Below are 26,700 nucleotides of genomic sequence, written 5' to 3'. Positions count from 1 at the left end.
AGTGCTGGACACAATGAATCGAGCTAACGGTTAAATAAACCAACATTTTCATTTATATTCAAACCATTTTGTTAGAATTTGTTACCAAAAGAAGTGGCTAGAATTATAAGAATTTAATAATTATTTATTGTAATATTTAGAAACCAGTATGCTGTATTAAAATTTTGAGAATTTGAATATACTACAAAATTAGGGGTAAAAATAAATATTGCTTCATATTAAGACACACTGAATTGTTCAACTCCCACAGGGAATAACTTTAGGTGTCTTATCTTGTTGTAATGAGATTTATATGAAGTTAAAACCAAAATAAGTTCTTGTTTAAACAAGAAGGGTTGTAAAAGTAAAACGGCAACATGCCATGGGATTTCTGAGCGTCATCTAAGAACTAGGAGAGTAAAAAGACAGAAAGTCAGAGGAGCATTTTTAAGAAGTGGCAGTCTGTCATAGGAACTTATTTTAGTATCTCGTTATAATGAGAAACTTTCTCATCTTGATGAGTTCTGTATCTCATTGTAACAAGACACTGAGAGTTTCTCATCCCGAGATATTGATCCTGGATTAATTTCATAACTCTGGCAGGTAAATGCTACAGGCTACTGATAGGTTGATTTTTATATGTATTATAAAAAAGAATTATCTTGCCTATGAAGCATTAGGCATTAAAGTTATTTAAGTTATTAATTTAGAAATTCAACAATGGCAACTAATATTGGTTTGGTCAGCTATTAGCTGTCCTCTGGTCGTGTGTGGCTCACACCAAATTGTGTTTAGGCTAATTTATCAAAATGTGTTCTATTTTAACTAAACAAAGAATAAAGAAATGTTTTATGATGACTGTGAAAGATTTTGAGGAATGTAGTTGTTTATCCAGCTTAAGTTTAGCAACACCGCTAATACTAAAAAGTCAAACCTGCTAGCAAATTGAGCTTCTTAGTCATGCCGTTTTAAGTGAATCTTATGTGTGGTTGTCAGGAGAAACGTTTGCATACCAAATTGGGAGAAGATTTAAAACGTTTGTGTCTAGCTTTTAGCCATTCAGCAACAATGCTAATGATTTCTAGCTAGCTAGAAGAGCTAGTTGTTCTTCTTAACCCTGAGTGAGACATAAAGAACGGGTAGTGATGTCAAATGTTCAAAGAAAGATTTACATGCCACGTTGTTAGAGTAAATTTAAAAGTTTCACATTATTACAATTCAAAAACTTTTGAACAGTTTAAGTCAAAAGTTTTATTATTTCTTCAAGGTAGTTATACGCTTTAGATTCAGTTTTTGTTTATTTCTATTTTGGGGGCATGAGGAAATGGATGAAAGAAACAGTGAAGATGCTTGTTTAATATGATTCTAGTGCTTTGTAAAATAGGGTAAAACTGCACTTTATTAATTATTAAGTGGCTTTGTTATTGAGTAATCTGAGCCTGTATGTTTTGAATGTGTATTAAGGAAGATGATACTGTAGTTTTGAACATTTAAATACCCTGTTGTTTATGAAATGGTTTGATTCATAAAATCTTTACAGAAAAACAAAGTTTAAGTAGCAGCAGCCAGACTTATCAGTTCACAAACCAAATGAAGTAATCATAATGATCTTAGTACTTTTATAAAGAGATTGGGAACGCAAATAATTTCTGCTACTATATATTTAATAAAATTGATCCAAAATAAATGCATTCAAATTCTTGCACCAATTTTACTAGTAAAAGTTTTGTTTTATTAAAGTAGGCCCGTCTCTAAACCCCACAGTGTCGCCACTCGCTTCATCACCTCGACCAAACTTTGTAAAACATCTCTAAACGATCTCAGGTTTTTTTTTTCTTTCTTTCTCCCTGTGCAAAATTAAATCTGATCCCCTTGATGCGTGGGGAGCGCAAAGCGATTTAGAGATCGAAGCGGCAGCTTGATTCACCCCCCCTCCTTCCTTTCTTTACCTCCTTCCTACTCCAACCAAGACCAAAGTCGAGATGCGGGGTGCGGGAGGGGGGCGAAACAGGGAGGGGTCAGAGATGCAGAAAGAAGATATTTGAAAAGCTGCCACGAGTTCCCTGTCACACCGCCTCCTGCGTGGATTGAGCCATGCTCTTTGTTATCCACAGGCATGAATACTGAGTGGATGTAAAGAGAGGAAAAAAAGCCAAAGAGAGAGAGGGAGAGAGGAAAGAAAAGAGAAAACACTGGCCTCACGTCTGCATCTGGTGGCCGAACTAGAAGTAACTTGACCTGCAGATTCTCTGCAGTAATTCCCCTCATTGTGGGAAAATGTTAAACTTTGCACACACGGTCGATTGCTTTGTTTGGACTAATTTGCGTTAATTCGTACCGTACACCAAGGTAATGGTGTACGAGATCATTTCCCTCTGAGATGAATTAAAAATATTCCAGGATTTTGAGCTAAACGTTGCCGGTGGACGACTTTGCTTTTCTTTGTGCATTTAGTGAACTGTCTAATGGCTGCTGTTTTTCTGTTTTCATGCACAAAACCTGTTATTGTAATTAGATGTTTATAAGAGAGGTAAGCCTGTGGTTCCGTACATAATTCCTCAATTTCATGATTTGTTTGAGTCATTATTTTTGATGAGCATGCAAATATATCGTCTCTCGCTTCTTTGCAAACTCCATTCATTCACATTCACAAGAAGACAGGTGTCCAACAAGCTGATGAACCCCCACCACCACCAAAACACACACATATACACGCATACACGCACAATGCTCACACACTCACGTAGGAGGATGTAAACTTCCAGCAGGATTAAATAAGGATTATTTTGGGATTATTTTGGAATGTCATCCAATAGTCTGAATTAATTGCACTGTTTAGTCCTTACTTTGCAGTTTTAATAAATAAGTATCTGCTTGAACAAGCATCAAATAAGTCTTGCAGATGTTAAGTAGACTTTTCTTCTTCAGGTTCCCCTGCAGCGTGCAACACAACAAATCCTTGGTTTGCTCCATAGAAACTCATTTAACTCAACTAATTTCTGATTTTTCCTCTCTGTTTTTTACAGCTGCACACCTGTTTAATCGTTGAACTCGGTTCTATGTCTAAACTTTAAAGCATATTTAGCCCTGAATAACCCGCAGCGCGTCGCTTGAACTTTACAAGTCCCTCTTTCTCCACCTGTTTCGGCCTGGAGCCCCAAAGCACAGCCAGGCGTGCGTTATTCAGGTTCCCGTGCGCCACTCAAATACTCAAAATTAAATGTGGATTTTTTTTTTTTAGTTATTTTTTTAAGAGCTGGAAGAGGTAAAGAGGGGGGTCAGGGAGCTTTAACTCGGTGACAAAGCCTCATTTGCAGGTCAATGCGATGGCACACTCGCCTCTCCTCTCCATCCAGCTCTCCTTTGTTCCCAGTCGCCTGCGCCGATGCCAGATGGTCATGGAAAATGCTAATTCTCACACACACACATGCACGCACGCACACACATACACCCCAGCTCCTTACCCCTCCTCTGGCCAATTTTCCTCCTCTCTATATTTAATTGCAGTCTTCTGCAGACCGTCCCGGTAATTACGTGTTTCGAGTGGAAAACGCGTCCCTGAAATCTTTTTTTTTTTCTTTTTTTTTTTTAAGTCGCTACATTTGCACAAAACCCGAACGCTCAAACGTCCCGTGCAGCGTGGCTTTTAATATTTGAAGCCGTCGGTCAGCTCCAATTGATTTTGCATGTACTTTCACCTGTGTTCAAACAAAATAAACATGCATTTCAGCATGTTTATGTCAGCTTTTTTATTTTTGTCAGACAAAAATGCATTGATCTGAAGGGAAGTTTGACTTTTTTTTTTTTTTTACAAATATGTCCAATAGGTTTTTGATCACAAAATTTAAAAACAAAAGCTCAAAACTCTCTTCTGTCCTGCTCAATTTTCACAGCATCACATTTATTCCAAGCTCAAATAATCAAAACGTAACCCTTCCTGTGTTTGATTGTGCAAATATAAATGCCTAATCAAGGTGTTACTCAGCTGTTCCTGCTTTTCTGAAATACCTTTTCCACTTAACGTATATTCTTACAGGAGAGAAGGAGATATTATTTAAATAAGTGCATAAAAAGATCATAATTTTGCCGATGACGCTGTGATGTAAGCCAAAGGTCACACAGGGGGCCCTGCGGGGCCCATGAGACTGATTCTCCCCATCAGCAGCTGCTTGTACAATGATGACCCATTGTCGAAGACATGTTTAATGAGCTCTGCATGTTCGCTGTCATCTCTTTCCTTTATGTCCATCATACTCTCATCATGCGCTCGCTGAATGAAGTTATAATGGTCCGACGGGCCTTTGTGGAGCTAATTTAGAACCTTGAGGCTCCGTGCGTGTGAAGCAGTCCGAAAACAAACGACGGTCTCAACCGGTCGCCTGAAAGACTGGCCCGGGCCCTACAAATTTATTTCTGTTCGGCTTAAAGAAGAGCTTAGCGAGTTGTTTTTCAGGCCTTAACCTGTGAACCTTCCCAGAATGGCTCAAACTCGAACCCTTCTCAGCAAACGAGAGCGACTTAAAGGTCCTATTTACTGGGACAAATTTTATATAGTTACACAGCTGCAGGGACAAATAGGGGAAGATGACCTGTTTAGCACCATGGAGGGGGCATGAAGGGAGGAGCCGGGTGGGGCTGTGCGGGGAACTGAATCCGCCTGAATGTGTCCAGTCTCCGACACAGCGGAGACTTCATTAAAGTAACACATAAACAGCTGTTGTCTTTAACATGTAAACTATTGGGGATCTAAAACTGAGCTGAATGCGCCCTGGGCTCCCCCACAGGCATATGGGCGTTAATTAGCTGGATATAGCCATAGATTAATTATAATATTTTTTCTTTGCCCATTGGTATCAATGGAGGAGCCAGACAAAGTGTCCTTTGTTCTCTGACGCAGGACATTCTGTGGCTGGACTGAATGGGTCTTGGCTATGTCTACATGGATTTGCCATATGGCAACAAAAAGGAAAGAATGGTGCCAGAGAGCGCTTTGTGTTGGAAATCAGAACAAGCTCGCCGTCACAGCTTACGGCTGACAAAGTCACCATCAAAAAGTCTCCGTTTCCATCCAAACATTCGTGTCATACAGTCAGGGAGGGCCAGGTGGGGAGTGGGGGTGGACTGGAGAGAAATTATGAAATATAGCCCCGTATTCGCTTTGTGGGCATTGACGGGCGACCATGCATGGATGCAGCAATGGATGGATGCATGCATGCAAGGGCCCCACGTTTGGCTTCTTTCAATTAAGGGTAAACTTGCAAGTATGACCTGTTGAATGGTTTGTTTCAATAGACGAGCACCATTACAAAGACTAGTAGTTTTCTTTTTGCACTTTCTGGCAGGTGGCCTCCACGCCCGGTGTATCCACGGCGGGGTAAACAGAGTGCGTGTGTGTGTGAGTGGGTCCTTTGGAGGGCCTTGTCGAGTGCGGGTTGGATGGGTGTGTGAGTGTGTGTTTGGGGATGGGGGCGGTGGGTGGGTCTTTGCGGCGGACAAAGCGGGGATCCAAAGGCAGCTGCTGCTTCTTTACAAGGGGCGAAAGGGCCTTTAAATCTGAGCCTATATCCCGCAGCTGCCATTAGGGGTTGCTGCGTCTGAATGCGGGTTTCCCCCCGCAAAGGGTCTTTGGGTTCGTGTGAAGCAGATCCACGCAGACAGAAAGTGGCTGTGTCACTATGGGGGCATTTGATATCTATATCTGTGATGGTGACGGAGAGCCGAAGGAGCCAATAAAAGACGGAGCGGTCGCACTTTCCACGCACTCTTCAGGTTGAGATGCTGGTCGTTTCACTCCTTCATAAACTGTCTGGCGGTTTGGATTGTGTGGACTTTTTCCACACCCAGGCAGTGTCATCAATTTGTACCTGCAGGGGTTTGTCCTGTTCTGGTTCTGAGCACATGATGAAATGTGGTTTTATGAATTAAATATATAAAATATACAAGAAGAATATCCAAAGAGTTATTTTAGAGTGACCGGGTTTCAGAGTCTGTTGTTTCATTACAGCTTTCTGGCTATAACCCTTTAAGTATTGTTGATGTATACAAAGTCCTCAGAAAATAGCTACTAATTAACATATAAATTTAGCGTTTAATAGCTATTTAGTGGCAAAATTAATTAAAATACCCAAGAACATAGAAAAATGATTAAAGTAAATTTTTAAAGTAGATAAGCAGTAAATGGTGACATGTTTAGGACATGTAAAAACCCCTGCAGGACAAAAACCCCTTGTCCTTAATGTATTTCTTCTTCTTAAAAGAAGAAAAATGAGCGCTTACCTTCATAATTTATAAAAAAATTTGTACTAATACATTATTAGTACTATATTTTTTGAACAGGCATTCAGAAAATATAGTTACATTAGGAAATTTTTCAAGGCTAATTATCTCAAACCATTAAAGTACTTCATGACAAAGACAATACATTACCATGCACTGGTTTAGATTGGTATAAAACGGCAACATGTTCAGAAAATACATTATTAATTTATAGGATTTACTCAATTTAATTAGACTGTAGTTTTCATATTGAAACACAGAGCAGAACATAAATACATGCATTTTTTCCCAACAAACTACCACATGCTTTGTCTGCAGGGAAGCCTGAATTGATCCTGAGCCAGCAAGGCACAAAACACAAATGCTCTTAAAGGTTTAATTTGAAGATGTTTTATTTCCCTCTTTTTTTTTTCTTCTTTTTTTTCCTTTCAAAAAAATTACTTAGGGCACTTGTATGAAAAAAAATAAAACACACACCATATAACGGCTCAGACACAAATAAATTTAGTTTTTTTTTTAAGGTTTAACAACTATTGGGAAGCTACAAGATTGCAAAACACCACAATGTCTTAAAAAAACAGCAAATAATAAAATAAAATAGAAAATTGGCAACAGACTAAAATCAGCAAGGCATTTGACAAATAAAGAGAAACATAAATAACTTATAAGTTAGAATAAACTTAACATATATACATTTACAGGGGAAAAAAACACAAAGACTAGAATTAAACAAATGCTACTGTCTCTATAAAGCTGTACACTTTTGGCCAGTGTAGAAGATTTTTTTTTCTCTAGGATTGCACAGATGTTAAAACATTTAACACTGTCGAGTGGCTGTATGCAAAAGCAACAATGAATGCTACATTTGTACTGGATAGAAGTCATCCAAACGAAATCTTTTATTTTCCTTTTCTTTCTTCTCGTTTTAGTTTTTTTTTTCCTTCTTCCACCCACCCGCCCCTTTGAGTTCCCAAACCGTTCAGTCCTGAGAGGAGCTGCGGGCGGCGTCGAGGCTTCGTTCCGCCGGGGATTCACCGAGGTTCGAGCCGGCGGAATAGCGGGACTCCCCTCTTCTTTGTCCCCGTTTCTCTTCTTCCCCTCCTCCGGCGGCCTTAAAAGCGGCTCTCGGTCCGTAGGAATCCTCAAAAACGCGCAGGGAAGTAGTGCAACAAAAAAAAAAGTGTAAAAGAAGAAGAAGAAAAAAAACGCCACCTAAGGAGGAAATAAAGAGATATGGTTCAGTTTTTCGACGAAATAAAAAGCATTTCTTTGACAAGAAAAGCGGCGAGTCAGCTTTCCACGGAAAGAAGAAGAATGACGACAGCAGCAGCGAGGCGTCACCCCTTCTTAGCGCAGCGTTTTCCCGCCACATTGTGACGTACGCATCCCCCCTCCCAGCTCGCTGGTGTTACTCCAGCTACTACTATCACTATAGCTGCTCCTGTGATTTCACCACCAGCTCTCTCCCTCCCCATCCCCCACGTCCACTCAGCCAGCCGAGATAACGCTGTCTGGCTCAATCACTTGCAACCACATTATTACAGTATTTATCACAAATGACTAGCTATGTGCTACACTGTTACAATTTGTAGACGAAGAAGAAAAAAATAAAGGCGTAATTGCTATTAATAATTTGGAGAATTAAATTAATGTTCTTCTTACGTTCAACGAATCCTCTTTCGCGAAGTTTGTTTCACCGAGATGGGAGGCTTGGGAAGTCTGTCGGCAGCCTTTTTTCGTTTCACGAAGAAGTCTGTATGAAAGAAATTATAATATAAGTCACAGTAAATAGATTTATCTGAAATTAAAGCGGCTTCTCTGGGGGTATTTTTTTTCCTAGTAGATTAATAAACCCCTGTAACTACCTGTGATGTGCGTGTTGTTGTCATCAGCAGCAGTCGACGACCTCTTGCGCCGAACACAGGGAGCCTGTCTGCGAGTCCCTGAGATCCCTGTGACCGGCCGGTTCTCCTGGTTCACCTCCACCGGGGTCGGGAAGCTGCTTTCCCCGTCGCCGCCGACGACGCTGCTGCGGTCACTCTCCGGTACCGCTAAGCGCTCCATTACATCCCCGTCGGAGCTCTCCGACATAACGGATTCCGAGGAGGGCGTCTGCTTTACGGGCGTCGCCGGGACGCGCGTCCTGCCGCTCTGCACCGATTCCCGATAAAACGCCGCCGTCCTCTCCACGGGCATCTCTTCCCACTCGTAGTCCCCTTCCAGCGGGGTGTTGTCCTCGAAATTAAAGTTCCATCTCTGCTGGTCCCGCTCGGAAATCTCCCGCAGCTTGGCTTTCACATCCCGACTCAGCTCGTCGTGATCCACCGGCCCGAAAAGACTGCGGCACACGCCGGTGCGCCTCTGGAGAGGGAAGGTCCTGCGGGCCACCAGCCTCTCCAGCGCGCTGCTCGATAACTGGACGTGGGACATCTCCGAAAAGAGGACCAATTCCTCACGACAGAGACCCAGGTGTTGGTTTAGTTGTTGTTTCGTTGCGCTGTAAGAGCGTGTCTCCCTGCCCCCTCGCAGCTCAGTTTAAATGTACCTCGATACCGTACGCCTCACAATTTATAACCTCTCAACGTGTCGCGTAGATCCAGGACTTCCTTCATTGGCTGACTGAAACTCCAACCCTCCCCAAATACGCACACAACCCTCACCACGATGCCCTCCCGCCGACTCTCCCGCCTCCCCTTACTCTTCTACCCTTTCGGCTGAGTGCCGAGTAGAGCTCAGCGTTATGATTTCTCTGCTGCACGCAAGGTGTTAAAACTCAGCGGAGCTTCCCTGGTTGTTCTATCAAAGTAGCTGCGTAAAGGACTTAAATCTCCATTTCTTTTCACGCATCAGTGACTCGTGTGTCCGAATATTTTTGACATTTCAAGAGTTCAAAAAATGGCCAATACAATTCCAGTTTAATAATTTAATCTCAATCGACCTGAAGATCTTAGATGCAACTGTAGTTACAACTATCTTATGAATTGTTTGCTTCTGGACAGTTTCAAACACACCTGCAGGTTACATCCCATGCCAGCGTCCACACACAAGGGCCCCTTATCTTTCAGTCCTTCAGCAAACAATGAGCGCTTTGGATCATGTTTCCCAGTCCAGTCTGCAGAGATGTTGCACACAGATGCAACCTTTGCCGCAGCTCTAATACACCAGGTCAAACAATGCAATATCGGGGGATGAATATTCTAATCATAACAATAAAAGGTTGAAAGTTTAAAATCTCTAGAGCTGCTGTTTTACGCATATGTGAAGGTGCTGTATTATTATTATTATTATTATTATTGTTATTGTTGTTGTTGTTTTGCCTTATTTTAACAAAAACAGCTTACGTTAACTCTGCCTGCACATAGCAGAGTCTGTCCTCAGGTCCGAGGAGAGAAAACGGACATCGCCTTTGCAAGGAATGACGGATGCACAGCGACCCTTAGTGGTAAGCAAATAGTACTGCAGATTGAACAAAAAAAGCAACTCTGAATAAGGATTTGTAGACACTTTTTCTTGGGTATATTTCTTCCTTCTTTTTTGTCACACTTATACGTTCCTGAACATAATACCTTTTCAAAGACAATATGGGATTTAACACAAAAGGCAATTGTCAAGCAATAATTAAATTTATTTCATTTAAACAAGTTACCAATCATATGCAAAAAGCAGAATAATCATTATTTAATCATGATTGAACAGATTTTTTGAGAAGTTGAGTTCTATGTCACCTAAGCCAGATTATTGCCATTCTGACAAAGCCAGCAAATAACTTGAATAGACCTTGTCCGGTACCATCGAGACACTCCCTGATCTAAAAACAATTCTAGAACAGGCAAGTCACTGACATCTAGCTTTGGATTACAAAGTCATTTTGGGGGGTTTTGGCAATCAAGTCAACCACATTGTAAACAGTCATCCAAATATGGAGAGAGAGTGGCCATCTTACCAAAACTAAGTGTGCGTCCCAGAGGTCACAACAGAACCAAAGTAAGCATCTAAAGAACTGCAGACCTCACTTGCCCTCAGTTTTAAAATGCAATACTAAGAAAGAGAGAATGTGAAAGAATGGGGCCCAGGAGAGACTTTTGTGGCAAAAGTCAATATAGAGTTAAAGGAACACAAAGACAAGTCTTACATTCCAACAATATAATATCATATAAACAGTCTAACACAATGGCGTGACGATCAAGTCTACTTTAGGATCTGAACAACTTGAGGTAGTTGAATTATTGTCTCTTACAGAAAATCATGGAGAAAAATATGTGCTATAGCTCAGGACAATGATCATAAACTTAATGAACTGAACTTTCCTAGAAGTCCGCCTCAAAATGACTAAAAACCTTGAGTAAAAGTTTTGGAGTGGCCCGATCCAGAGACTAGTTGGTATGTTCAAAGTTAAATCCCAATGAGATGTGGTGTAAACATACGGGCAGGCCTTCATTTTTAAATAAAGTGGATTAACCAGATTCTAAAGCTGATTTTAGGACTTTTACGGCAGCTACGAGTGAAAAGATAAATGGCAGGAGCCGTGTTTTATTTTCTGTTTTGTCGAAACACACGACAGTGGGTCACTCGCATCACATGGTGACGTCATATGACAAGACTTCCAGCTTGTCAGAACGCATTATGGCTTCCATGTGAGTGCCATCAGAGTCACATGCAAGGAGACAAGCACCGTAGAGAGGAATATCCTTGTGAGGACACAGCGCTCACTGCTCAACAACAGCTGAGATGAGTCATCATCATGTGATGGTTTATGACTGTGGGCAGGTGATGCAGTTTGAGACATTTTCTCAATGCCACAACTCTCCAATTGTTGTGGTTAAGAGAACTAATGAGCCCCTGTAAATTATTTATTGTAAAACGCAGTGCCTTGCAAAAATCTTAATACCGCGTGATGTTTTTCGATGTTGCCACCATAAATCTCAATGTGTTTTCTTCTACTCTTAATTGACAGATCAGTACAAAGTAGTGTATAATTGTAAAGTAGAAGGAACATTATGCATGTATTTAGCATTTTATTTTTTACATTTATAATTCTTAAAAGGTAAATGTGCATTTGTATGTATCCCACACCAAAAAAACATCTCACAGAGCACTGTTCAAGCGATTATCTTAAAATGGAAACAGCACAACTATTAGTCTGGCCCAGTGGTGTCAAACTCCAGTCGTCAAGGGCCGATGTCCTGCAACTTTTAGATGTCTCTCTCCATCAACACACCTGGCTCTGCTAGTGAGGCAGTTTCACCATTTAATTCAAGTGTGTAGCACAAGGGATACATATCAAAGTTGTAGGACTCTGGCCCTTGAGGAATACCGTTTGAGACCACTGTTCTTTGTAAACACCAAATGTTGGTGTTTACAAAAGTGTGGCAAGAATACATCCATTGTTGAAAGAAGCTGTATGACCTAGGATACACACCAAACAAGTGAAGGGTAATTCTCTGGTCAGAGTATAACAGTATTGCTTTGGTCAGTTTTGCTGGTTTAAAAGTACTTACAAATAATTTCCTTGGCTTGGCAATATTGAACTTTTTGGCTTGCATGCAAATTGTTGTGTTTGATGGAAACCAAAGGCAACACACTGAAAACACCCACACAGTAAAACATGGCAGTGGCTGCATCATGCTGCAAGGATGCTTTTCTTTAAAGCAAATCAAATGTTAGAATAGAACGGCCAGGTCAAAAATCTAATCGTAAATCCAAACATCCTGGGCCGTCACACTGTGGCTCAAGTGCTCCCCCTGATGGCTATTAGGTCAAACAACAACGTTGGTAACGTTGGAAGTTACCATCCAACGTGGTAACTTCATCTTTAGGTTTTTATCAACAAAGTAGCCGACATAAGCTATATCTTAGCAAGGGGATTATAGATAACTCAAGCTGATCTTTGTTTCTCACAGCTTCTTTGGTTTTAAGTTGGTTACTGATTGGCTTAATGAGGTGGGAGGATAACACCTTGGGTCCCCAGGCAAGGCTGTCTAAAAGAGATACTATCAGCCGTAAAAATGCAAGGAGAAAGTCTGCACTCATTATGTCTCAAAGGGAGTGGGGGGTGATTTTGGTGTTTTCACCAAAGCAGCAGGTGCGGTCGGTCTGGAGTTCTGCTGTGATCACTGACTTCTTTAGGCCGGCTGTGATTCTTTCATCTTGAAAGCACACACATGCATGAACTTAAGGTTGCTTAACTGGCTCTTTTGAAATAAGTGGAAACAACCAGAGGTCTGGGTTCTGGCTGCAAACAGCCTGGAGGCAGAGCGAGTTTCAGGCAGAATGCTGGTGGATGAGGTGGGCAGTGACCAGCAACAGGTTGGGTTGTGTTCATATGAACCCAGTGTGTCTGATGAATTAATGTGATGAATTAATATGAGGCCTAAAACCAGTGTTTTAGATTTGTTGAAGGTTAACAAAAGATAATGTGCACACAATTTGGAGGGTAGAGTTAGTAGGAGTGGTGCTTATGGCAAAACACTTCCAATTTTAGTTTGATCAGAACACATGACATGTCTTCAGAAATGAAGGTCTTTGTCCCTGAGTGCATCTTTCAAGGCTTTTCTGTGTTGCTTTTGAAGTCATGGCTTCTTCCTCTCTGAGTGATACTTGCATGTAATGTTTGAAGTGTGGCGCCTTCATGCATCTGTGAACTCTTCCTAAAGATGAACCAGACATGTGCCAGTCCATGATTCTTGTCTTCGTTTTCAGACATTTACAATGCCATGGCAACATCATCTTGGCTTTCCCAATTGTTTAAAAGCATTGTAATCTTGGTGAACAGCTCTGTAGTTTTATAAAGTCTACACCTTTAAATCAGGTTATTGCTTATTTTGGGATTTGTAGTCTTCTTTGCGTTTCACGTGAGCTGTCCTATTTTGTCTGGCTTGGGTGCTGCCGTTCCAGGCTTGTGAACACGTAGCAGGTCATTTCTTAGGTGATGTTTGCTATCGCCGCCCCAGACATAGACCATTCACCTGAACAAACCGGACCCTTTGATGTTTCAGACGCTCTGCAGGCAGGACTGCTGAGTGTTGCAGGAGGTAAACAAATGGAAAATTGCTAACAAAAAGCCTGCAGCCTATTGTGAAACCTAAAACACCCTGCACGTTCTGCATGCTGCTTATAGGTTTAAAGCAGGCATGTGACATACCCAGATAAACCAGTTGCCAAATCTTTCCATTCCTCCAAATCATGTACACAAACAACCATTCAGTAGGCGATCTCAGTATTATTAATTTCAGTAGGCTGCATAAAACTTCAGAAACATGGTCAAGTTTTAGCTCTTGACTGTTGTTACACTGTAATTCCTTTTCAGAGTCCACACAATCCTTCAGTTTGTTCTGTGGAGGCCTGACAACATTGTTCATATCTGAAAGTGGAAACAGCATTTTCATTTTGGGCCATTTCAAAAATCTGAGTGCTCTTAAAGGGCCGGCTGTGCCAGAATATACTGATAAAACCTATTAAATTGTTAAAATGTTAATAAATAGCTGCTCCTCTGGGGTTTTGTGATTGCTTTAGTGTTTTGTAAAATCAAAATTACAGATTTTGTGATGCCAATTTAGAAATGTTTGTGAGGATTTTTATTTTTCACAATATTTGTGCTAATGTGTGATGTTAAATGTGACTTTTTATTACTCATGGATGTCAAGTTATAGTCAATTACGGACTATAACATCCAGTAAGGCTGAGACAGCAGTCACTTAACCTCAGTGTTTTTGACCAATTTTGAGAAAATTTGCAGTAAAATCAGAAAAAAAATGTGGAGATTTGTTGATTTTGTGTGAATTTTGCAGATTTGTGGAAAAACTGGAAGGATTTATTGATGTAATTTGGAGATGAAAGGGCCACATAAGAAGCTACAGCGAGCCAGATGTGGGCCCCGGGGCCTTGAGTTTGACACATGTACTGTAGGCCCTGCAGGTCAGAAAAGCAGCCAAGAGGTCCACTATGACTCTGGAGGAGCTGCAGAGATTCACAGCTCAGGCGATGGAAGTCTTTTATAAAAGGCATTATGCTCTCTGTTACTTTGAATATCTTTTGCTCTGTTTGATTTAAAAGTCTGTCTTAATTATCAATGCAGTAGTATAGTGGAACAATGTTCTATGTTGTATATCACTGGTTTAGATTTATTTTGTCATAGAAACAATAAATGTCAATCTCAATAGGAAGATTACTGTTGTTTTTGAATGCAAACTGTATGAGAAAATCCTCAAACTAGTTAGTCTTTCATTTACCTTTAGCATCTGAGGTTTTGTGAATAAAAATGTTTAATCTACAGTGGTTTACTAGATAATGTCTACCCAGTGTTCCTCTTTGCCTGAAAGGAGGTTTTGCAACCAACGCATAAATGCTTTTCTTTTTAATCATTAACTTTTGTTCTCTTAACAAACTCATGAGCTTATCAAAGCAGGAAAGAAGTAAAAACATCAAATAAAAAGGAAAGAAAGTCACCAAATTTAAAGCACCTTTTAAAAACGAATCGTTCCCCTTGACTGAATACATTTTGTCAGATTACTACCACAATCACCAATGTATTTTATTGATATTTTATTTGCGCTTTCGTTTTATAAAGAAAAAAAATCTGAAAAGATACGCCAGGAATTTTCATGAAATTTTTTGCCCTTTGTTCTTTTCCAAATAGCATATTTTGTCAAACTTTTGACTTTTGTCAAAAGTCAAACTTTGACTTAATGTGCTCGACACATAAAGAATTTTTTTTTTTTTATGTTTCATGGAAACAAATGAAGAGAGACAATTTTATACATTAACTGTGAAGTTATAATAAAATCACGACAGTTGAATACAGATAGGTTTTCGCAATAAATATATTCAGTGTGTGTTATAATAACAGCTCAAGTAAATAAGTAGATTAATTTTTTTGTTGTGTGTTTATTTCTAAAGGAGGCGGATATGACGCTATGCAAATTATCCATTTACAGCCATGGTAATAACTTGTAGCAAAACGCCGGCTTAAAGCGCCTCTTTTCAAACTGAAGCCCAGACTAACTACAGTCCTATTCAGCTCTTTGTGCTGTTATTGAATGTTAATTAGTCACAGACCGATAATACTGAAAAGTAAAGGTTCCTCAGTAAAGCGAGGTTAGACTGCACCGGCGAGTAGGCGAAGCTGAACTTCCGAGTCGAATGTTTTTATTTTCATAATAAAACAATTTCAGTTCGTCATTAGACGCACAGAAAGGGCAGACGAGCTTCCGAATGCCTGTCAAGTCACGGCCATTTTGTGAGTGGCATTTTTTTATGAGACGCCTTTAAAAAAGTTGTAGAAAACCGTGGCTGATGTTTTTATTGTTAACGCAGTATTGAAAATACATCTTTGTGTTTGACATGAAATAAGAGTAGATGTTTCCTGTTGTAGGTCAGCTGGGTTTATCAAAAGTTTATACTTTCTAAATGCCAAGGAGTTTTTTTTTTTTTTTTTTTTTTAATTATTATTGTTTTTTTTTTTTTTTTTAGCTTCTTCTGCCTACTTTTTTTACCCCTTTTTTTAATTTTTTTGGGCCGCGCTGATGATGATCTTCTGGCAGGCTTCTGGAAGGCTAATTTACACAATTTAAGTTATTAATGTTATTTTATTGTTATATTATCATAGTACAATTTCTGGCTAGGCTACCCCCTCTAACTGCTTCCCTGAATGAATAAGAAGGGTATTGTAACCAAACAAATGTTTCTTCCTGAATTTGTTGTGTAATGACCTTATGTACTTCTATTCATTGTTGTTATTTTACATTCAAAATATCAGAATTTGCACATCACTTTATTCCAGGGGTGTCCAAAGTAGGTCCTCGAGGGCCGGCATCCTGCATGTTTTAGTTCTCTCCCTGGTTTAGCACACCTGCATCAAATGATGGGTCGTTAGAGGCGTAAGGAGAACATTGACTTGCTGAAAGAGGTTGATACTACCACTAAGAAGAAAACTTAAAACATGCAGGATGCCGGCCCTCGAGGACCGACTTTGGACACCCCTGCTTTATTCAAATTACATCAGATGTCAAAACAGCATACTGGAATAACATTACTCTTACCGCGCGAAACTACCTCTCACAATATGGCGCCCGCACCGACGTATAGCTTGTAACCGGAGATGCAGGGGCTTTTACTTTGAAGAGCAATTACCGGAAACGCCTTTGTGTTTCAGAGCATGTGATTGTGTGCGGAGCATGCAGTTGATTGTCAATGCTTAAGCGGCTCAGCAGTGGTTCTGTCGGTCTGTGTGGGTACAATCAGTCTTTAAACAACTTTTTTCATTAGCAGCAAAGCTGTTTTCTACATTTGCTATAATGTATCGAGCGGTAGCAGCTTCTTAGCTTACCCGTTTAACAGCCCGTAAGCACACATATTAACCCAGCTGGTGAGTAATGGTAGCTACATTTCAAACGCACACGAGAGGCTAGCTAATAAATTTCCTGACTCCTTTAAAAAAAAAGAGACCTAAAATGCGAAACGCTGTCTTAAAGAAGTCTGTTTATACTGGCTGGTTAATTAATAACACACCTTTTAGTTGACTAGCCTCCTAGACAAGGTCAAACATTTAAAAATAGCTACCAATAGCTAACCAATCTGTGTGACACTAAAGCAGAGCTTTGATTTGTTTATTAGCTTCTATCCTTCAGTTTAAAATCCTCCCAGCGTGTTTTGGAGGAAGTCGTCATTTCTGACAGTCCAGGAACGGATGACATTTAAATAGTTTGATATAAGTAGGCGGCGTCGGTGTGCCTGTCTGCCTGTTTGACAGGTTCGCCGCTACGCACAACCGAACGGGACGTGATTTTCTGGTAATTTTTTCCCCCCTCCCTCCTTGTTGTTCAAGTTACGTCGATTTTTCTCCGGCCACCTCAGGATGCTGGCAACCACCTGGGTGGGGCTGACGCGGACCACACAGACCAGGAGCAGATCTCAGGGATAAGCCAAACCGAGCCGGATCGCTACTGCTCTACTTTTTCCTCTCCCCCCCCCTCCTCCGTCCTGCTTTTCGTTTCTTTGAAAGCACAGCGGGCGGCTTTCAAAAGGGTGAAAGCAATCAGCCATGACCAAGTCCGAGTCGAAGAGAAGCGGCGTGTCCGCCGGCAAGTGCGCCAGCGCCGCATCCGCCGCTGAGCAGGTCAACAACGGCTCGTTTGATGTGGGCTTCCCGGAGCCGAGCCCCGCAGCCAAAGCCAAGGTGCTGAAGCAGACGTCCAAGGAGAGCCTCCACCGGAGGATCGCAGAGTGCGAGGTGTACGACGACGGAACCAACACCTTTTTCTGGTGAGTGGGGGACCTGAGGGTGTCACGACCACCTACCCACAGGGGAGGAGGGTGAACCGCGAGTTTTGTTTTATAATGCATCAAGGTTGTCTGAAAGTCAGCCCCAAGTGCCCTCCGTTTATTCCAGCACAGCTAGAGCTGAATTAGTGGGTTTCCTCACACAGACTCAAATTTTCCGTCCAAGCTCACCTACTATAATATCACACCCTGCTGCTTACTCAACACAAGATGAAGATGGCAGACTTCTTACAGACAAATAAACCTGAGGTCCTGTGCTGCAGGTGGTGTTCTGTGTAGGTCGGGAGCGGGTCTGGGAATGTCATTCCCTCCCTGCAGCAGTTTTTCCTAGCTGTCTTGGCTCTTCAGTGTGATGGTTTAGTGTCTTTGGTGGCAGAGGTAAGTCACATTTTTCTTGTTGCGTCAGCATTTCAGCTTATTTAGTGTTTGACTCAACTTGGGCTGAAACAAGTAATCGGATTTACTGTGATTAATCGGTTATTGAAATAATTCCCAGATAATTTAGTAATAGATTAATTAAGTGGAGAATATGCAAAACAGGCCATTTGTTGAAAGAACAACACAGTCAGAGGTGGACTAAGTCAAACCTGTATAAACGTTTATTTTGCATTGAAGAAACAGCCTTCTTTATCTGTAAATATGTTCTACCCTAATTCAAATTCTGTGGAACAAAAAATCACCTTTTATTAATTAAAAAAAAATCTACCAGATTAGCCTTACACTGTACTGATAATAAGTGAAGCAAAAAAGAAAAAAGGCTGAGCTTTTCACATGTTGATGTTAGAAGTTTTTTTTTCCAGCTGCAGATGCATACACTAAAGGAATTCTGTTTTTGTATTTTAGCCAATAAAATGTTTGTTGACTTATCAAAAAAGGAACTGAATTATGTTTATTTACATTTTACTTTATGTGTACAAAATAAACCTAACAGGGTGCCTGGGCAACCTTAAAAAGTTATGACTCAGTGGTTGCTAACTTGCTGCTAATATACTCTTCCTAGCTAGCTTTTTTTTTTCTTTAAAGGAAAATGCATCACTAGTTGACTGGACGATTGTTTTTGGCCATAAGATCCAGCAGGATCCCACAATCATTTCCTATATTTAAAGGGATTTCTTTCTTTTTCTTTTTCTTTTTTTTTTGGTCTTACATTTTGTCCCAGCTAGCATAAAAAAAAGGTCTGAAAAAGTCTTAAATTTGACTGGCTACAACCTGCAGATACCCTGTTTAAGTATATAAATGAAAACTCTTCAGAATGTGCCATTTTAAAAAATAAATAGATAAATCTGATTAATCGTCAGAATAATCGATTACAATAATTGTCAGCTGCAGCCCTATTTTGTATAAATTCAGCCTCTTCCCTCATAAAAACAAGTGTCTTCCAGACTGAGTGCAAATCTTGTTAATTTTATTGAGCATCTAGATGCATCTAGAGCATCTATTGAGCATCAGCTAACTAGTAAATCCGCTTGAATGTAAAAACTAATGCAGTTAAACTACAACATGTCTGATTATTATGTTTATTTTCACGTTTTGTTTCATCTCAGTGTTTTTGATCTCTTTTCCAGACTTTTCGCCGCATTTTATCACGCTGCAATGACAAATTTCAGAAAAGTTACAAATGAAAATCTTAAAACCGTGCTTTGCATTGGTATTCAACTCCCACGTACTCAGATGGCCCTAAATGAAATAAACGGTTCAGGATCTGACGAAAGATGGATGAGGCTGAACTTTGAAAACCAAGTGTTTAATTTTGGCTTCCCTTTAGAGTAAGACGGCCTTTTATGTGAATCTGTCACATGAAATGTCAGTAAAACAGAGGTTTGACGAGCCACTTTTAGTCAAAATAAAACTGCAAAATCCTTCCCACATGACATGCGCAGCGAGTCGTTCATTGATTCGATGCGTCTTTGGAAGCGACGCTGCTGGTAATCTCCACCTCAGACATGTGTGGAAAATTGGTGACAGCTGGCCAGTGATAAGAGCGAAGGATTTAGTGATTATCCGGATCACAGGTCAGCCTCGAAATGCAGAAAGCGGTTAAAAGAGCTGCTGCTTCTTATTTGTTTATTTTTGCAAACAAGCAGAACTGACTTTAGTTTACCAAGGGTTGTGGAGAAATGTCCCAAAACAGTTTGAGGACGAGGAAACCCGTCTCGAGTTGGTGAGGAGATGAAAGGTAGGGGCAGTCTGCCTTGTAGGGGCAGTGGTCTTAAAATAAAACCACTGGAAAGTGGTTTTATTTTAAGAAGGAGGGGGAAAAATAAGAGGATTAGAATGGACGTCAGTCTGATTTGCAGTAAATGTTTCTGTTTCTGTAACTTTTCTACCTATTTAAAACTGCTGGTTGTGTCTCCGGTTTACTGACGGGCTCCTTTCTAATCTCGGACTCTCTCCGAGTTACACAGAACCGGTATTTGTTCTCCTCCATTGTTGCTGTGTGGTTGTCAGCCTGGAGGCAAACAAGGGCCCTCCCCTCTTCCTCCTGCTGAACAGGTTGGATAAGGAGGTGGAACCAGGAGAAAACTCTGAAGCTGCTATGACTCACTTCGAGGACTTGGAGAGCACCTCTTGTTCTTCAGGTTGACTGGTGGAAGCTGTGATTGCAGCACGAAATGCAGCCGTTAGACTTCACCTTGCAGAAAGTAAAACCTGTCCTAATAACAATCTGCTGGTCTGTTAGAGGAGCTTTGTTTTGTTTATCTGTATGTATTTATTTCTTCATTCACTTCTTTTTTAGCTCAGATTATTGAAACAGACTGCGCAGATTTGAAAATTTGTACCAATATCCGATACAGATATTGTTGCTACGGCCGACAATCAATACTCACAGGTATTATTTTCCATATATATTTCTCTACCCTTTCCACACTTTGGAGAAAAATGACCTCTGCTGTCCTCACCTCAGTTTTGGTTAAACTTCCCACAATCCTCCACGCAGAAAACATGTCAGCAAAAAAGAAATGAATATCAGTTTGTCGATATCAGCCCAGTTTTATTTATCATAATGATATTTTAATATCAACCGATACCGATGTCAGTGCTGATATATCGCAGTTCGTTAAATTAAACTTTACATTTTTGTGATTTGCTAGTATTTTAATGTTTCAACGTTAATATTTAGTTCAGACAATAAGAGCACAGCTTTTATTTTTTGTGTTGTAAATTTGATTTTAGTTTTGACAGTAATATAATTCTGTCTGGTTCTTCTTAGCTCTAAAAATCACCATTAAATCTCCAATATTACAGTTCATGCATCTCCAGGTCAAAATGTGAAATTGACCTTTTTTTCTTCTTTTTTTTTTCAAATTTGATTTCTGCCCTGATAAATTAAATTAAAAAAGTGTCAATTAAAAATTTAATGAGTTTCACATTACCACTTGGTTCTGTGCCTTAAGAAGAAAAATAAATTCTTTATGCAACACATGTTTGAAGTTAGTTTTTCAGTTGCATATATTAAAAAGAAAAAAGCAGAAAGTGAAGCTGAAAAGTTTAATTTAAACCCGACTCTCTCTGTACCCAGCATTCAGCTCATCGCTCCAGTTGGAACGCTACTTCATTTCTTACTTTAGAGGCAATCAACCCTGTTATTATCAATAAGTGGTCAAATAAAACTTTGCCCTCGCAGTAAATCTATAGATAGTAACAATGCACAGATATCAGAGTGACACCACTATGGCATGATAAAGGCCAAAGTTTGGTCATTGGTTGTGGGTTCATGAGGAAAGTCGATGGTCCACATCATAGAAACAATGTTTGTGCAACAACCTAGACAGGGAGTTTAGCCATCTGTAGCTTATTTGTAGCTAAACTTAATTTATTAGTTTCTAGACAGAAATCTCTGCCTTGAAAACGTGAACATTTTTTTGTTGGAGCAACACAAATTGCTCTAACAATTTGCTCATTGTTAGAGCAGCTCATAATTGTAAAATTCAAGTAAGAATGATGCATATTTGGTGTGTATATTGTAGTCAACACTTTGTTGAACCATGGTTTGCTACCTCTGTACTTCTTCTGGGGTCTCTGTTCTCTCTTCATACATGCAGGCAACAATTTCTTTTGCCTGTTTTGCGTTTCAAAGTTGGTCTTGAAGTATTAAGTCCTGCCACAGATGGTCTACAGGTTTAGGTCTCGACTTGGAGTGCATTTCCACCAACTGAGAATGGAAAAGACTGAGGAAATGTATCGTCACTTATGCATCAAACTACTGGGTAACACTTTATTTGAAGGGGTGTGCATAAGACTGACATAAACATGACTTAACACCTGTAATGAACATAAAGAAGTCTTTATGAATGTTTGACAGTTGTCATGAAGTGTCATTTGGTAAATAATGACACTTTTAATGCAAAGTTGCTCTAAAAGTTGCCTTGGAAGTCCATTAAAAATGACAACTTTGCATGATTTTGCAAATTATAACTTAATGCAAAGTTGGCACTTTTAATGGACTTTTAATGCAACTTTTAGAGCAACTTTGCATTAAAAGCGTCATTATTTACCGAACGACACTTCATGACATCTGTCATAAACATGCATAAAGACTTCTTTATGTTCATGACAGGTGTTATGTCATGTTTGTGACAGTGTCATGTCAGTCTTATGCACACCCCTTCAAATAAAGTGTTACCAAATACGGTTAGTTTGTCATAAAATGACATGATACTGGCTGTTATAATATGATCAGAATAGGTCTAAATGTTCTCGCAAAACACTCTTGAGAAATGAAGTTCTGCAGCTTTCGCTCTGGACTTTTCTCTGAATCGTTCCCCTCGGCCGACTTTTATAAGATCTCCGCTGGCAGCACCTTGTGCAGACATGGCCGCCATCCCTCCTTGATCCAAGCATCAAAACGGGTTTTCGTCTATAAATGGCACTAATCTTATTTTTGCCGTCTCTCTTTCTCTCTGCCCCTGCAGGCGAGCCCACACCCTGACGGTGCTGTTCATTCTGACCTGTGCCCTGGTCTACGTCACGCTGCTGGAAGAGACGCCTCACGACACGGCCTACAACACTAAAAGGTCAGCGCGCCGCCACTGTTACGTCCTCCCCCTCTTCGCCTGACCCCTGAGAGAGGGCAGGAAATTTTCCACTAAACGGCTGGAGCTGCTTGATTGGATTATGCTTCCCGCCATGTGGCTGGAAGCACTTCATCAGAGGAGGAAAACTATTAACCCACTCCATTTGTTTCCATCCAGTTTGTCTTTGAGTAATTTTCTGCGAGTGTGTTTTTAATTAGTCTGGCTGATGGCGCAACCGTAAAGATGCCTCAGAGATGCAGCTTTGAAAATGGCAAAGTGAGAACCACAAAGAGGAAAAGTGTTATAACTGGTGACTTATGGCAGGCTGTTTTAACATAAAAGCACTTTCGTCTGACTATCCGTAGATATTTAAAAATGAGTTTTGACTAGAGTCAACTACACTCTGACCACCCCAAATGGTAATTTGCAACACCGGCATTCACTTTCTGACCAGTCAGAATAATAATTCAAGATTTTAATTTGATGAGTCAAAATTCTTTCCCAGATGTCACATCTGATGTCACCGGATTGCATCCGTAATTACAAGACAACATAAACGTAATTATGACTAGTTAAAAGTACATTTGAGCTTAAGCCCCCCTTTTTCTGGCACTTAGGTGTCCTTACAGCTGCCTGCAGAATTTTTAGAGTCCCACACAAAACTGTCAGAAAATGCTGCAACATGTAAAGATCTCAGCAGTAATGAATGAAGAACTTCATTCAAGTGCTTCAGAATCTGCAAAGAATTTCTTATTTCTTATCCTCAGACGAACACAATGCAGTTAAAGACAGCTTTGAAAAGTGAGGCAATCGTATTCCCGTTCTTTTTCTTTATTAAAAAAGTTTTCATTGTTTTATTGAAATTTCAGAATGCTATTTACATCTCTACTTTATTTGGAGATATCCTTAAAGGACTTCTGACTGGTCAAATCTAATTTAGAGAAATGTGGAACTCTAATTTTGCCTCATCATTATTTGCTTTCAAGATATCCGTGATTTAATTAGTCGAATCTATGCATCTAATATCTAAAAACACATTTTAGATGTTTTGAATTATGGGGTCTTTATTCAGAATTATGACTAGTTGAAACAAAAAGTGAGATATTAAATTGAATTGTCTGAAGCATGTTTCAGGTAGCCAGAAATTCACTATAGATACAACAAATTAATGGTAAATTTGATGTTCTTTATACTAGTCACATCGTAGAGGTATCTTATGTTATTTTATGTTAAATCTGCCGCCTGCAGGTGACTAACTCATTATGTTGTGAACTTAAACCTCAAATGTAACTCAAGACAAGCATCTGTGGGTTTTATAGAACTGTGAAACCTCAGAAACTGGGAGGAATGCCAAGCGGCTGCCATGTGGTTCACTTTCCTCCGTTTGTGCCAGAACTACTAAAATTTAGTGACCTTTGTCTTGGAAAACCGGTGGCAAAAAAAACAAAAAAAACAGCCTGCACCTCCTCAGACTTGGACAGCAGCAGCATTTATAGTCCCTCTTCTGTTCTTGGTCTGTTTGTTACCTGTTAAATTGCATTAGGCCTTCCTGTGACAGTATTACCAGGTGGATAAGAGGCTGAACGTGTAAGCTGTCTGAAACCTTTTCCAACGGTTTGGACCCAAAAGGCAGACTGAATCGCATCTAGTTCTGCTCTGTGTTTGTTTTAGATTTCAGAGGGGGCCGTAGCTTCTTGTATGTTTGTTTTTATTGTTATTTTTAGCTTTGTTTGCTTCTGTAAGAGGATGCTTGTGTGTTTAACAAGTCTGATGGAAAGATTCCCAGGAAGTTGGGCTCAAGCTGCAGCCGGTGATGCGTTTTGTTTGTTGATGCGTTTGTGAGAGATTGTAGGAAGGCTCTTAACGGGATTTGCTGCCATCAGCAGAGTCCGGCTCGTTGGGATAAAGATCCACTCTCATATGTACACACACTCTCACTCTATAGGACATTGCTTTTTCTGCCTCTAACTAGTTTGCACCCGCCTTTAACGTTTACATGCAGCACTCCTCTCTCAAACTCACACGCTTAATTCTCCTCCCACACACACTCGCACAGTCAGTCACACTCATGTGACTAGACTCGCTGGCAAAGCAGCACTGGTTTTAATTTTAGCCGACGTCTGGCTACTTATCCCTACCTACGCTTTAAGTTCAGACTGGTACCATCACCTGACATAACATGGCTCTGATTCTGTGCATCCTTAAAAAGTCTTGAGTTCATTAGTCTAAAGTTAAGGCCTTAAAATGTCTTAAATTCATTAAAGAAAATGTAAGTTGACCTTAAATATCGTCACCTTCTGAAAATAACAGCTTAAGTCATTTTTTGCCTAAAGTGATTTTTGCAACAACAAAAAATCGCTTTTGACAAAAAAATGACTTGGGCCGTTATTTTAGGGAAATAACAAAATCTTAATCACAGGTTTAAAATTTTGTCATAGCAGCACAATTTATCTCATACTATGCAGGTTTTTTTCTCGCAGGACGTTTTCATCAGGCAAAAGTTTGAGTTGTGCACAGACATCTTCACTCACTGCTTTTTTGAGGGTACTAGCTGCTAAAACTGGCTAGCCCTTACTGGCTAATAGTATTAGCTCATACTGGTAGTATGAGCTAATACTAGTAGTACTACTAATACTACTATTAGCTAATACTAGCTAGCTGGTGTGTTTGCTTAATTGCTAGCTAGCAAGCAAATGAACAAGACAGCTAGCATATTGCTCTCTAGCTAATTTCCTTGCTAGCTAGAGAGCAATATGTCATTCACATTCAAGAAGCACAAATTTTATGACAAAGCCACAGAAATTCTCCAGAATGACAGAAATGTCAGTTTTGATCCCCTTTGTTTCTTTTCTGCAGCTCTGCCTTTTTATCTTCAGCAGGTCTTAAATTTGAATTGGTGAAGCTGCATAAACCCTGTAAATAGTCTTAGCTTCGGGTTCCTGGTCGATTCCAGTCATTAGATCTAAACTCAGTCTGTTCAAATGGGAAAGAGAAAAAGAATTGGAACCCCTTTAAGTTTTTTTTTCATTAAATATGAATTAAAATAAACCAAAGGGATGCTGTCTATCTCTCTGATCGTTGCAGGGGCATTGTGGCCAGCATCTTGGTCTTCCTCTGTTTTGGGGTAACACAGGCCAAAGATGGACCCTTCACCCGACCCCATCCAGGTAGGACCAACAATTTGATCAAATCAGTTCTGTTTGTTCAAAAAAAGATCAAATTTTTGGTTTTTAAAGATGTAATACTGGGTTTTTTTGGAAACCCAGTATTTAACTTTTTAATCGTTTTTCACCAATGTACTCCTGTAGTTCAGGTTGATGTCAGTATGGACATATCCCACCATTTTGTTTGACAAGACTGTTTTACAGCTTCTATTTATTTGGATATTGAATGATCAGATCATCTATATGACAGAATATCGGGGCCTACCTATTAATATTTTTAATTAAGATACTAAAGTAATAACAAGAATACAGTCTTGCTATTAGGAGAATAAAGTATAAATTTTCTGAGATGTCAACACAAAAAATACTAAAATAAAAAGAGGAATGTTGAAGTTATACTTTGGTACAAGTCTTGCTAATATTTAATGGAAATATTTTATCTGTTAACACATCAGCATCAAATTATCAGTAGCAGATCTTTCAAATTGTGCAAACTGAGCTCTGCTCACATCAGATCCTGATAACTTTATCCAAGCTTTTTCTTTCTCATTAAAACAAATTCTTTCTTGTAATTTTTAGTTTCTTTTCTGGTAAAATAGGTTTTTTTTATTTTGTAATAAAGGGAAGACTGAAAGACTAACCTTCTTTTGAAAATACTTTGTCATTGTAATTTATTTTTTTAAAGAGGAAAGCGAGGGAAAAAATAAATTAAAATCAGATCTGGTAGGAAAAATTCAGGTTTTATATTTGGGCAAAGTTCTCTAGCCCAACATGAAGACATTTATTTCATATTAATGACTTTGAAATAAAATATTTCTTTACATTAAAACACTAACAATAAACTAATCCAAACACACAACCATATTTATCACATTACTATGAAAACTATTAAAATGTGTATATTTTTCTACCGTAGTTCTTCTTCAGACTCTTGTGCTGTTAAAGTATCCAAACCTCTTCTGTTGACACTGACATCATGTCATTAAGTT

At 39.7% G+C, this 26,700-nt stretch overlaps 2 protein-coding genes across 5 annotated transcripts in view; one reads left to right on the top strand and one right to left on the bottom strand.

The window, feature by feature from the left end:
• The first annotated feature begins 664 nt into the window (after positions 1–664).
• Positions 665–26,700, top strand: part of ptdss2 (phosphatidylserine synthase 2) — a 39,824-nt gene continuing 13,788 nt past the window's right edge. The window contains exons 1-5 of one of the 4 annotated variants that reach the window (XM_016668820.1): positions 665–676; positions 10,183–10,185; positions 16,434–17,514; positions 22,446–22,547; positions 25,632–25,714. In XM_016668820.1, coding sequence (XP_016524306.1) covers positions 17,294–17,514; positions 22,446–22,547; positions 25,632–25,714 — 406 coding nt within the window. In that variant the 5' untranslated portion in view covers positions 665–676; positions 10,183–10,185; positions 16,434–17,293. Of the gene's footprint in view, positions 677–10,182; positions 10,186–16,267; positions 17,515–22,445; positions 22,548–25,631; positions 25,715–26,700 lie in introns of those variants that run through there. The other 3 variants (XM_007546772.2, XM_007546771.2, XM_007546769.2) reach the window with 3 other exon arrangements.
• On the bottom strand, positions 7,169–9,224 carry cdkn1cb (cyclin dependent kinase inhibitor 1Cb). Its single transcript, XM_007546773.2, has 3 exons — positions 8,121–9,224; positions 7,918–8,008; positions 7,169–7,467 (listed from the first exon to the last, which is right to left on the bottom strand). The coding sequence occupies exons 1-2, from the start codon at positions 8,683–8,685 to the stop codon at positions 7,920–7,922; spliced, it is 654 nt and encodes a 217-aa protein (XP_007546835.1). The 5' UTR covers positions 8,686–9,224; the 3' UTR covers positions 7,169–7,467; positions 7,918–7,919.

The sequence above is a fragment of the Poecilia formosa genome, unplaced genomic scaffold (genome assembly GCF_000485575.1).
Source record: "Poecilia formosa unplaced genomic scaffold, Poecilia_formosa-5.1.2 Scaffold17, whole genome shotgun sequence".
NCBI classification, from domain to species: domain Eukaryota; kingdom Metazoa; phylum Chordata; class Actinopteri; order Cyprinodontiformes; family Poeciliidae; genus Poecilia; species Poecilia formosa.
The sequence above is the reverse complement of the archived record's forward strand: the minus strand, read 5'-3'. Positions and strand labels throughout refer to the sequence as shown.

Excerpts from the sequence above, each read along its gene's own strand:
- cdkn1cb (XM_007546773.2), bottom strand. The coding sequence starts at position 8,685 with ATGTCCCACGTCCAGTTATCGAGCAGCGCGCTGGAGAGGCTGGTGGCC. Across the intron at positions 8,009-8,120 it reads CAACAACACGCACATCACAG|ACTTCTTCGTGAAACGAAAA; the intron begins GTAGTTACAGGG and ends TCTTTCATACAG.